The sequence below is a fragment of the Leptosomus discolor genome, chromosome 2 (genome assembly GCF_034619465.1).
Source record: "Leptosomus discolor isolate bLepDis1 chromosome 2, bLepDis1.hap2, whole genome shotgun sequence".
Lineage (NCBI taxonomy): Eukaryota > Metazoa > Chordata > Aves > Leptosomiformes > Leptosomidae > Leptosomus > Leptosomus discolor.
The window spans coordinates 53,030,210-53,042,703 of NC_141392.1; the positions used below are offsets into that span (position 1 = coordinate 53,030,210).

General features: G+C 36.9%; 1 protein-coding gene across 1 annotated transcript in view; it reads left to right on the top strand.

Annotated features, from left to right (window-relative positions):
* The window catches only part of UTRN (utrophin), a 397,724-nt gene that overhangs the window by 158,626 nt on the left and 226,604 nt on the right, over window positions 1-12,494 (top strand). Inside the window, exons 42-48 of the mRNA XM_086461077.1 lie at window positions 876-1,026; window positions 2,354-2,529; window positions 3,685-3,820; window positions 5,952-6,101; window positions 7,309-7,393; window positions 9,009-9,214; window positions 10,358-10,475. Coding sequence (XP_086317203.1) covers window positions 876-1,026; window positions 2,354-2,529; window positions 3,685-3,820; window positions 5,952-6,101; window positions 7,309-7,393; window positions 9,009-9,214; window positions 10,358-10,475 — 1,022 coding nt within the window. The remainder of the gene's footprint in view (window positions 1-875; window positions 1,027-2,353; window positions 2,530-3,684; window positions 3,821-5,951; window positions 6,102-7,308; window positions 7,394-9,008; window positions 9,215-10,357; window positions 10,476-12,494) is intronic.

Consider the following 12,494-nt stretch of genomic DNA (forward strand, 5'->3'; position numbering starts at 1 on the left):
TTTTATTAGTTTGGAATGGGATACTATGCAGTCTATTTGCATTGACTTAGATTTCATGTTGTTTGTCTCGAGTCCAGTGTCCTTTAAGACATCTGTCCTACTTGCTTTATAATGCTAATATAGATTTATCAACAAATAGACGGCAAGCCACTCTCTCCATGCCTTTCTGACGTGGTTTTCATGTTTAACGTTCATAGGCTGGTTTTGTTAGTTTGTTAACATAGTAGAACTCTCATTTTAGTTAAAAACAACCTGCTGACAGTGATAATTCAGCCTGTTTAATGCTAGAAAATGTTGACCTTCAAGTTCAGCTGCACATTAATTTGAGGCTGCAAAGATCGTAATGATAATGAAATGCCTGGTAAATTATTGCGTGATTAAATTGTATAAGACCTACTTATGCGGGCCCACTGGTAATACAGTCAGTTCTGTATAATCAAAATCACCTTCACTTATTAAATTCCAGGCATCAGCACCCCATGGTTTATTAATAAAATAATAACAAATATCTGAGCAATTAATCATATTTCACATTCCACACTGTCTGATATCTGAACTGTTTCATAATAAAGAAAAAAACGTTTCTGCAGACTGATTTGATGCAGCTAATCAATCTTTACTTTTTAAGTGGTGGAAACAAAAGTTTGCTTAGGACTGCCCTTTTTTCCTTCAAATGGAAGTTAATGACAATCTGTGCTGTTGGCTTTTACCAGCTGCTACTATGTCAGGAAGCCTTCAGTACTGGGACGTGGTTAACCAGGCTGTATGCTAGCCTTTCTGTTTCACAAGGCAATTTTCTACTCGCTGGAGTAGGAATTGTAGCCTTCTCACCAACATGGCTTGGATAATTTTTTCAGTGCTTTGTTTTCAAACAGTTGCTTTGATAGAGCGATTGAGGTGTGGAGGCAGTTCCACTGTGATCTCAATGACCTCTCCCACTGGATAACGGAAGCTGAAGTGTTACTAGCTGATGCCCGTGGTCCAGATGGCAGCCTGGAGCTGCAGACAGCTGGGCTGCATCAGCAGGTACGTATGATTTGTGCAGAGAACAAGCAAGCTGGAAAAAGTCTAGATTTTTGTCTAAAATTCTACTTTTCTCTGTAGATGTATAGACTTGAAATGAGGCTGTGCAATTACACTTCAAAAAGGGTTAGCTCTTAAAGTTTCTTTTTCAGTTGCAGTTTAAAATGATTCTTGGGGAACAGCTCAACTGCCGCTTATAGTATGGGGTTTTATGATGGGTTTGAGATAATATGATAATTCAAATGTTGGCATAATTTCTGTTGGTTTATAACTTTTTGTTACAGCTTTAAAAATATGTTAATCAGTTAAGAAATCCATTTGACTTTCTAGTCATAATTAAAAAAAATGGACCCCAACAGTGGTCAATTGTAACTTAGGAAATTAATTTTTTTAAACTAATGACTTTGCAAAATCCTGCCTTGTATAAGCAGTCTAGAAAAAAGGGAATATTCTAATTACAGATGTCTTGAGTTGGATTGTTTCAGACCAGTTCTGGAATTTAATTCCTGATGTCTTTCTGCCTCATTATGGAAGAGCAGACTTCTGGGCATAGCTAAACTGCTTTACTTCCTTTAAATAAGGATGAGAATTTTTTTTTTCTTGTGGAAATAATGGTTATCCAAGAGTTAGGTATGTGTGGTGAAAGAAACGTATGTTCTACCTGACATACGTTTTGTATTTTATTCTTCTTGCTACTTGGAGTTTTCTTCTAGGGCGCTACCCTTCTCTTCCTTGACTCCTCTTATTCCTGATCTAGTTGCAAAGAAATTTTTTACTAACAATGTAAGGTTTTTGTAGTGGTTAGGGATATTTGAAGGTTTGATTATGACACCTTTTTGGCTTCCTTTAGTTTCATGGATTTTCTGTGGTGTCTGGGGACCATGGCAGCACAGCCATAATTATTCTAGCTAAAATACTGTTAAGTTACAGAAATAGTCAGAGGTATAGGTTATGAAAAGAACTGGTTAAAAAAAAAAGTCATACCATCTGTTAGCACTACTAGAAAGTGCTGTACATTAAGAGGAAAGGGATCAAACGTGAGTGGATTCTAGCACTGATGATTTACATGAATTCTTGTGATCCTAAGTAGTATTCGGCAGTCTAGTCTGTGTTGTTGTCTTTTTATGATGCTCATTAGAAAATTGAACTAGATTAAACAATGGACTCTTAATAACTTAAATCAACAGCATCCAATTTTAAGTAAGATGGCTTTAAGTGCCTGTTTTAGTAAAATAATATGGAACCAGGATTCATCCTGCATATTATGAGCCACAGATCAAAGTCACTTTAGGTCAGTAATAAATTTCTATGTGGCTTTTGTTTCTGACAGGAGCTTGAAGAAGGAGTCAGCAGCCATCAGACCAGTGTTTCAGCATTGAACAGAACTGGAGAAGGGATCATACAGAAACTGTCTGCTACAGATGGGAGCTTCCTACAGGAGAAGCTGGCAGGATTGAATAGACGCTGGAAAGCAATCACCACAGAGGTCATGGATAGACAACAGAGGTAATGAGTTAATCAGAAATTTGTATGACTGACCAGATCCAATGAGGAGAATCTCATTTAGAAAACTCTGGGAGAGATAGTGCATACTGTTGCCTGCTATCATTAATCTGAATTTTCCTGACATTCAGACCTCTGTGTTTTGAACTGTCTTCTAGAACCAATTTCTCATAAATGCACCTGCAATTGACTGCTTAGTGAGTCTGTTGTTTAATACAAACCACCAAATGACAACCACAAAACTTCTTTTCTTACAATTTTCCTTTGTTTTTAAAATGATCTCATTGCTAAGCCAGACTTTTTTAGGAAGGAATACTTTCTCTGGCTGAAGCTGAACTGTAAGTACATTACCTTGATTTTCTATTTTTGTATTGTCAGAGATACACTAATTGAAACACTTGCATTGTTCTTGAATTTCCACAATACTATAAAATAAGATCGTTAGGTCTGTGTTCGCAATTATTTAATCTATCTGACTAAGTATTTTCTGAAATAAAATGAAAATCCATTTTGAAGTAGCCTTAAATTTACTTTGAAAGATCAAAAAGCAAGGTTGTCTGAGATGAGTATACCAATTTTCAACGTATGTGGTTGTCATCCCTCCTCAGTTCTTACTGCTAAAAAAATGTATAAGGATAAATCCCTGGAACGAACAGCTATTTTTGGAGGCTATTTATGTAAATAAATGTTTTAACATCTCCTGGTACATTTAGAAATGTAATAATTTTTTTTTCTTAATTATTTGGTTTTAGAAGTTCCATTAAAGCTTTGTGTGATTTAGGACTTTTTTCCTTTGGAGGGTTTAGGGACATTTCTAACACTTGCACTAACAATGGCCTTGTAACAATGGCTTACAATGATTAGGCCTGAAGGTGTTGTCATTACTGTCACTTAAGTTTAATGTTTTATGCAGACTTTTAAAAGTCTATTTTGTGACTTTGGAAGTGAATTTTATCTGTTTTTAAGGTGGTAGTGTGAATTTGCAAGTATCTTGCATTTTGATGATAAGGGTAGAATCCTTTGAATACCAAAATGAATCCTTCAACATGCTCCAACCACTGGAAAACATGTGACTACATTGCATCAGAAGTAATGTAGGACTGATGTGCTGTATTCACTGCAGAAATGCATGTGGGGTTTTTATTTTCCTTTTTTAAGGCTAAAAGGAGAGAATCAGCTGCTGATAGAGTACAGGAAGAAGCTCGATGAGCTGCGTTGCTGGTTAGAAAATGTAGAAAATGCTCTGGACACAAGATTTACATTTGACCATGAAGAAAACTTGCAAGAATTACAGGTAAGATTGATTAGCGTGTATGCACATGTATGTCTTTCGGCAAAGCATCAGGACATGGCTTTTGATGAGGGGAATTTTCACACTGTAAATAGCCAAAGAAATATTGTGGCTGTGTAAGACAGATCTGTGAGATTGCTTACAGGCAAGATGCGTCTTGTAATGAAGTTGAGTTGATAAATGTTATCTAGCCAGATGATGATGGCTATGTATCAGAAAGTGAGAAATATATGTTCTAATAAAATTTAGTAAATGGAATTTCACTGAAGATTGTCTCCAAGTCAACTTTATAATTGTCCAAACTTTAGCAGAAAGCCGCTAAGCTTAAAATGGTAAGTAAGCACTGTTGTCCTATTTACTGGTTAGCTTTAATACTTTGTTACGTGTGTAAGATTTTCTTTAACGTGCTTTTTAAACTGTAGGGTTTGTTTCGGGTAAGTTGGGTGCATATATGTGTGTGTGTTTCCTGTTTATTTTGTGTCTGGCTTTGACAACAAAGTATTTTTGGTTTATAGGATGTGTGAAAGAGAATGTTTCTGGAATCCTAAAAGAATGGAAGGAGTAGTCAATCTAACAAACCTGCTTGCTCATTTTTTTTAAGAACAAGTAATTTAAACCCACAAACACCACCAACTTCTGTTAAACCAAATCAAATGGAAAGGCTTGAACTTCCAAGAAATATGTATAAACGATGTGGAGTTGTTGCAGTTGTGTTTGCCTGAACAAATTGACTCATGTCAGTTGAGCATTTGCTGTCTGTGCTGAAAGTTTAGTCTTTCTTGTCATCTACGTTAGTACAGATGCCTGAAGTGAAAGGTAGAACTGGAGTAAGGAGGGAAAGAGCAGAATTTGCTAGAGAAAAACTGGTAGGTAGTTAAGTACCTATTTCACCCTGTGAAAGCAAGAACCTGTGTGCAGTTTTGGTTATGTCTATTAAGGAAAGGCGAGTTTGCAACAGAACAGGTACTGAGTAGGATTGCTTGGTCATTCAAGAGGGCGAAGAACTAGTCATCTGCAGATAAACTGGGACCTTGCCTTGTTTTGTCTACTCTGAGAACAATGAGAAGGGATATGATGAGAATAAGAAAGCATAGGGAAGTTGCGCTATTGTTAAAGGCTAGTATTAGGGAAGTGGAAATAAGAGATGTCATTTTATCAGTCAGGAATAAATACAATCTGGGAATGAGAAGGAGATTTTAAAATACAGCTTCCAGAGCAGCCTCAAATTAAAAAGGGTATTATGTGTTTAAAATATTTCTTTTAAGGTAGACCCTATAAAATTTAGGAAAGGCACTATTTGGTATCGTGCTTATTGTAGCAGGGTATTCTGTTCAGTGATCTTCCTTCCAGGCCTGTGTTCCTGTCACTTTACTATGCACACCTCCATAATACTTGTATAACAGATTAGTATAAATATTGGGGTGGATAAATATGATGTGTACTTGCTATTGTAATTTTTTTTTTATTCTAGTGCTTTAAAGACAAAATTAGTGATTCCTACTCCACCGCACTTGTGATCTATGGGGAAATGATAGCACAGTTGATGTAAAGTTAGTGGGAATCCAAGCATAAGCTTTTTCTTTTGTGGGATCTGACCTGCTCTTTCATGTTTAAAGAGAAAGGCTGTGGGAGGTTGATCAAAATGCAGTTGTAAGGTTATATTTAGTTTTTAAATGTCTTCAGAGTACATTACCTTAACAGTCAAGTACCTTGCAGTGATCTACTATGCACTTGTATAATGTAAGTCAGGAGTGAGCCCTTAGGTTTTAAAATTTAAAAAAAAATGAATGCAGACAGTAATTTTGATGGTCAACATGTTGCCTTTTGGATACACGTGGTACATGCAGAGCTGCTCACACAGAAGTGTCTTGCGAGTTGAGAATCAATGTGTGTGATGTGAAGCTGTGTAGGTACCTTGGCTATTTGCAGTTTTGTGGGTTTTTTTTCTTTCAGTTACCAATAAATGTTGATATTTAAATATATGTCTTAATAATTTCTGGATAGAGCATAGAAACCAAAATAGAAGCTTTTCAGTTACATATTTCCAGGGAAATTTCTAAATATTGGAGTTAAAGAACCCCCTCCAAGCATATATTCATTTTGCTTCAGTCTAAAACTCTTTTGTCTCTTTTAGGTCTTAAGTGAAGAGATGGAAGTACAGGGAGACAAACTGGAATGGCTGAACAGAGCTGAACCTGATGTGCTTTTGGATAAAAATGTTGATCTTCAGGAAAAGGACAAACTTTCCGATTGCCTGCAGTCCCTCAATGTGAGGTGGAATAAGGTGTGTGTTTTTTCAGCATTGGGTACCTGAAGTTGAGAATATTGTGGTGTACTTGGAATGGTTGCTTTCCTTTCCGTGTATCTGTGGCATGTACATAAAATGTCTTGGAAGCCGTGCAGGCATGTTAAGGAAATGTGCCCCAATCCATGTCTACGTGAAAACGCTAGTGGACATTTTTCCATCGGAATGACTTACTTTAGTTAGCTTAGCGTGGATTTTTTAATTTTATTTTTGTATTTGCTTTCTTTTAAACGGCTGGATCAAAAATACTTCATTTGAGGCAAACATTAATGTATTATTTTGAAATTGATAGTCACAATAAGTCTTTGCTGTATGGGAAAGTTGATTTTTTTGCAGCAGTTGAGAGGAAAACAAATGAAGCTGTGGTAAAGCTCAGTGAGAAAATCTTATCAAGTGTCTGGGATTCTTCTTGAGTATAACTGCTGTAAAAAAACTCCTAGTGTTCAATATCATTGGCAAGTATATGTGAAGAGAACTTGATGGTGAGAGTAAAACCAGGGTTTTTTTTCAAGCAGAGCTTGGAGAGCCAAGTGAAAAAGGAATAGAATTATTTGGGATTATATTATGGATCAAGGGGGTAAGAATCTATTGGGGAAGGGGGCTTTTGATAGTTCAGGGAAAGAAAAAAGATCTGTTTTTTACCTACTCAGTTATGAAATGAAGATTCCCTCCCCCATCCGTTTGTAGGCTACATTTCCATCACTGCCTCTTAAAAAATTTTAAAAAGCAAAGTAGGCAAATTTGTCTTCACTACAACAGAGCTTAGTGGTAACATTTTTTCTTTTTAAATTAATTCCATATTTCTCTTTCTTTCCTATCACCGATGACCACAAATCATGCTTTGCGTCGTCTTTCTTTCAAAGTGTACTCAAATAATGAGTCATAGCTTTGATGCTTAGGCAGTAAAAAACATGTAAACAACCTGTCTACAGTAGTCCATTTATCTCTCTCCAAGATTTAAGAAAGACACTGATATGTATTGAAATGACACTCCAAGTACCTCTTGGGGTTTTTGTTGTTCTTTGTTGTTCTTAAATTATACCTTGAAAAATTCATTGAAATATATCTGAGGCATGCTATTGTAGCAGGCATGGTGTAGGATATTTTGTCTTCTAACAAGTGATTACTTTTTTTGCTGTTAATATAGGTTTTCTTACTGTTTTTATTCCTCTCTGCTGGGCTGTAGGTGTTCAGGGAAGTGCCTGAAAGAGTGAGAGAATTGGAGGCATTTGTTCGGCAGTCTCGTCTTGTTACACAGACAAAGTCTTCTGGTGAGTGATCACTCCTTCTGTTGTGCTTAATTGTATTGAGTTTAATCCTGTTTTGCAGTCAAAAATAATCCAAAAAGGAAAACCTTCCCTGTGAATTTAGACAAGTGGAAATAAGAAATGTTGTCCATTGCTGTCCTTGGGGCTACCTTTGTGTTACTATAGGAGAGAGCAGGGACATTTGGTTAGGAAAAAACTCACTCTGCGGTTCAGGATTGGAGGAGCCCTTTGGGATTCCCCTAAGAGTTTTGAAATGGAGGAATGTTTTCGTAAAGCTTAGGGCTCCTCATCAGGAGCCAGTATACGAGGTACAAAATAAAAACTGAAATAGCTATGTTTGTGACAGCCTGGTTTCTTGTGGTTTTGTGCCTTGTAGTCATGCCTTTTGGTAATTAAGATCCACTAGAAGCCTTCCCTACAGCTAATTATTTATAAAGTATTTCCTGTATGCAGATTCTCTGCATAAATAAAGGCCATTCTGCATCTTTCAGCTCAGTAGGGAAACAGCTAGGTCTTTCTCATCTGCTAGATACATATCTTCCTGAATCTTATAGGGGAAGCTGTCTAAATATGACATGTTCTTGTATCAGACACTGACACTGTCTGTCTTTTCAAGTTGTTGGAGGCAGATCAGCAGATACAGAGCGTAAACAAGATGCCCGGGTCTCCTTTTTAGAAAACTAGGTAAAAAAAGACAGCCCTTGCCTGAAAGAATTTGCAGCTTGAACTTCAGTAAATTAACTGCTGGGGTTTTTTTTCAACTCATCAGCAGTAAACAAAATTTAAAGGAGGAAAACCAACTTTTTGTTTAAGCCTTTCAAAACCTTGATTCAGCTTGTTTTCCTTTCATACAGGGTGTTTGTTATGTAAAGCTCCTGTATTTCATTGCTTGAGGCAAGCGTGTAATATTCATGCTCCGGCTTGATTTAACTTAGTGTTTTCTTGGAACTAGAATGCAACCAAACACAGCTTCTGGAGCAAATCTTACTGTTCAGCTCATTCCTCATTTCTTTGCAGTGTTGGGTTAAAAGAATAGAAAGGATGGGGCTGAACTATCAGGCATCTGTCCCTTTTTAGGACAGTTGTGTATTGCCAAGTTCATGAAGCATCTATTTCAGTAGCTTGACTTTCTTGTGCTTAAGTCAGTTCTAAGCCAAGACTGGGGAAAGCCCTTCTGCAACATAATACAGAAGTGAGGAAGACAATTTCAGACATTTATCTTAAGTGCAAGGATTGTGGTTTATGCTTAACAAGAATCAATTCCCTTTCGTGTCAGAGTATTTGGCTTCACTCCATTAGATTTAATGTCATTTTGCCTTTGCATGTTTTTTTCTTGTTCTGTATTTAGGCTGAATCATTTGGGTGATTCTCTGGCAGGCAATGAAATAACTAATAGTCTTTAAAAAACAAAACAAAACCCACCACAAACCCAAACCAAAAGGAATTTCTGATAAATTAATTCCTAGTGGTTAAAATGCCTCAAATACAAATTTTGCTGTCTTTCCTCTGTAGATACTGTTGCATATTTATAGGAATTACCAAGAAAACCCCTGTAATTCTCACAATTGCACATTTGGCCATGACTTTTCTTTAACAAAAACCCCAAACTCTGTTTCAGATGCCCAAAAGGTGGTGCTAGTATCTTCTTCACTGGAAATTCCTGTTCAGACTCAGCAGGCTTTGGAACTTTCTGCACCTGCTGATCTGGATAAAACTACAACTGAGCTGGCTGACTGGTTGGTATTGATTGACCAGATGCTCAAGTCAAACATAGTCACCGTGGGAAATACTGAAGAGATCAATCGGACTATTGCACGAATGAAAGTATGTGTTTTTGTGAAAGCTAGTGGATTGGAAAATTGGCTCACACTTGAATAGCTTCTACATTCAGTAACGAAATTACATGTGTTAAAAACCAACACAACTGACCACAGTAAATGCATAACTTGAAAATTACACTTTAAATGCTGCTGTTACTGCACTCCTCTCCCTTCTACTATTTCCTTTTAATTCCTGTGTCCCTATGTGAGCTAGGCACTACTGTTTTTTTTGTTTTAAACAAAGCATTTAGGGAATACCTCCTGAAAATGATGTCTTTTTGGGTATGTGTAGATAGCTTAAGACTTTGAAGCAGCTTCATATTTGCTTGGAGGGTGACCTTTATGATCTACTTTTTAGTGATTTCTGATGAGTTTTGTTGTGTTGTAGTTAAAATAAATTCCAGAGACATGGTAAAATGATTAAAAGTTGTAACATAAATGCTTATGATGTAAATGTTTGTTTCTGTTGATAGCTCGTGCTATGCTGAGCCATGACTAAGGGCAGTATTTGTGAGATGTGTGCTATCATTAAGGTTCATTTTATTTGAGTTGATAGCAATTGACGTGAGTAACTGTGGAGTAAAAGCTGCAGGCTAAACAAGTCCCTAATCTGTTTCGGTGGGTGTTGACATAATCTGGAATTTGAAAGAATAATGTGATGTACAGTAACTTTGGAAACACTTTTTAAAACTGTATAATACTTGTGTATGGGCTTCTGGTACATTATCATAGTGAAATAACTGGTTTTTATACAATAGTCTGATTGTTCCTCCCTGTTCTTTTCCTTTTCCATCTCTTCTCCCTGCCACCCCACCCCCCAATATAAAATTGATCAGAGCTTAGTAAGAGGAAAATAGATTATGGGAGAATGAAAAATAGATAGTGGAAAATATTGTGCAATGACTGTGGTGACTGTGTGGTTTGTACAGGTTACCATTCACCTCTGAAATTTAAATGACTAATTCAAAATATTTTGACTCTTTAAAGCAGTGCTATAATACTATGACAATTGAAGGGTTACAGTAATGATGGGAACTGCCATCTACTTGTGGCAACACATAGATGTTTTGTTTTATTTACAAATAATACAGATGGTTAACTAAATTCTGCTTTTTGGACTTAAAAATCATGTCCTAATTCTCAACAGATAACAAAGGCAGATTTGGACCAGCGACACCCTCAGCTTGATTCTGTTTTTACATTGGCTCAGAATTTGAAAAATAAAACTTCCAGTTCAGACATTAGGACAGTGATCACAGAAAAATGTAAGTTTCTCCATTCTGTGTTTACAAATACAATGTTTCCATGGCAGTAAAAAAAAAAATCTTCATTTCTCTTCCTTAAAATCCTGATTTTGAGCCTAGCTGAAGTTGCCTTCCTTGAACAAAGTGAAAACGTAGCAGTTAAATGGTTTCCATTCTAACAGTCTAATTTCTGGAACAAGAATTGCCACTTGTTTACTTCACCTCAAGTACAAAGGTAAATATTTTTGCTGGGATTTCAAAATATCTTAAGAAGAATTTGAGTTACTTGTCAGCCACAGACCGAGGGATGAGGATTTTTTATTTATTGATAAAAGGAATTAATCTTGCATCTTTATTCTTGTTGAGCTACGATGTGCTGGGCAGTTAGTGAAAAGCATGAATGTATTGTCTTAGGACAATAACTTTGTGTATGTACTTTTGAAATTGTTGACTGAGAGTTAGTAGAGCCTTTACGTCACTGATAGGTACTTGAAAATTGAGTTTCCAGTTTAAAGGTCCCCACCCCCTTTGAAAATTCCTTTTACTGGTTCTTAAGGAAGGAAAACATACAACTGACACAATTAGAAACTCTGGGAAAATGTATTCTTTGAACTCTTAAGCTTTGCTGGTTCCTAAGATTAGAAAATTCCTGCAGCAGGAAATATCACAGAAGTAAAAATGGAAATAAATATTTCCTTGTGTTCTCCTTTGGAATGTAGTTTTCCTTCACTACAACTACATGAGTTTCTTTGGTGTCCGTAGGACTTGCTGGAGATGACAATGGGGTCATATAGGAAGCCCACTGATAACGTTAAAGGGTCTCATGAGCTGACATCTGCTGCCTAAGATTCACAGGAGCTATGGATTGGTAGGGGAGTAAGAACCAAAGAAGCTAAAGCAACTTGTAGGCCCTGTTTTTCAACCACTCAAAACTAGGGATCGGGTGGAACCTCAGGGGAGGATAGTAATAATGTAGTCCATGGGAGTCAGTCAACAAGGGGACATCCGGTCAGTCACAAAACATTCTTGATTCTTCAGAAAAGGTGAACAAGGAATAAAGGAACTGTATGTTGAAAAGTTGAGTTCCCCTATAGTTGTGCCCACCCAAGGTGGGAACAGAGAAGCTGTGTATGCTGCTGTGGATAAAGCTTCCAGCAGATACCCTAGATGTATGTGAAGGTTTTTGCTACCTCTCCTGAAACATGAAAAAACTCAAGGTTTTGTTGCTACTGACATTTGTAAAGAAAAATTTGCTCTTTGAAGAAGAGTGAAGCTCAGGACTGCTTTATGCACCTTATTGTTTAAACACCGAGGGGAATATACCAGTGCCCTACAAACTCCTGTGAGCCTCCTGTATGTTGTTAGATGAAGCCTAATGACTCAAATAGCTAGAAGCACAGAAACAGAGAAAAGCTTCCTTCTCAATTACTGCATGGACATTGGGAATTAAAAACACAGTCTCGTCAGGAATTCTTTCCAATCTTACTGCCTTTGATACCAGAGTGGTGCCCCTGACAACTTTTTCTAGGATCCTACCTGTTGAACTCCCTGAATGCTGAGGCTACCAAGAATTTCACTATTTTTCTGTCCTGTTTTAGTGGAGACTGAAGAGAGGGCAAATACCAACAGTGCAGAGAGTAAGGTTAACTTGGCCATTAACAGGGGAAAAATATGTCACAAAATATTCTTTCTGTAATAATAGTATGTAAACATCAAACATCTATGCATTTTAACCAAGTTGCTATTGTAGACAGCTGTTTCTTAGGGATATTTGTTCCTTGTTTCCTTTGTGAGGAAAGCCTAGACACTCTCTTGTTTTTCTCTGCAGTTCATTAGCCAGCACACAGGGTTATAGCCTTTATTCATTTCTGCTGGTTTTGCTTTTGCTGTTTTGGTGAAACCAGCAGCTGCTGATTTCCTTTGAACTTACTTTTTATCCAATGTAATAACTCTTTAATAAAAAACCATATTATTTGCTGTTGGGTTACTGAAGTTTACTTCTAATTTCTCATTCAGCATGACATACATCATGCCTCAAAA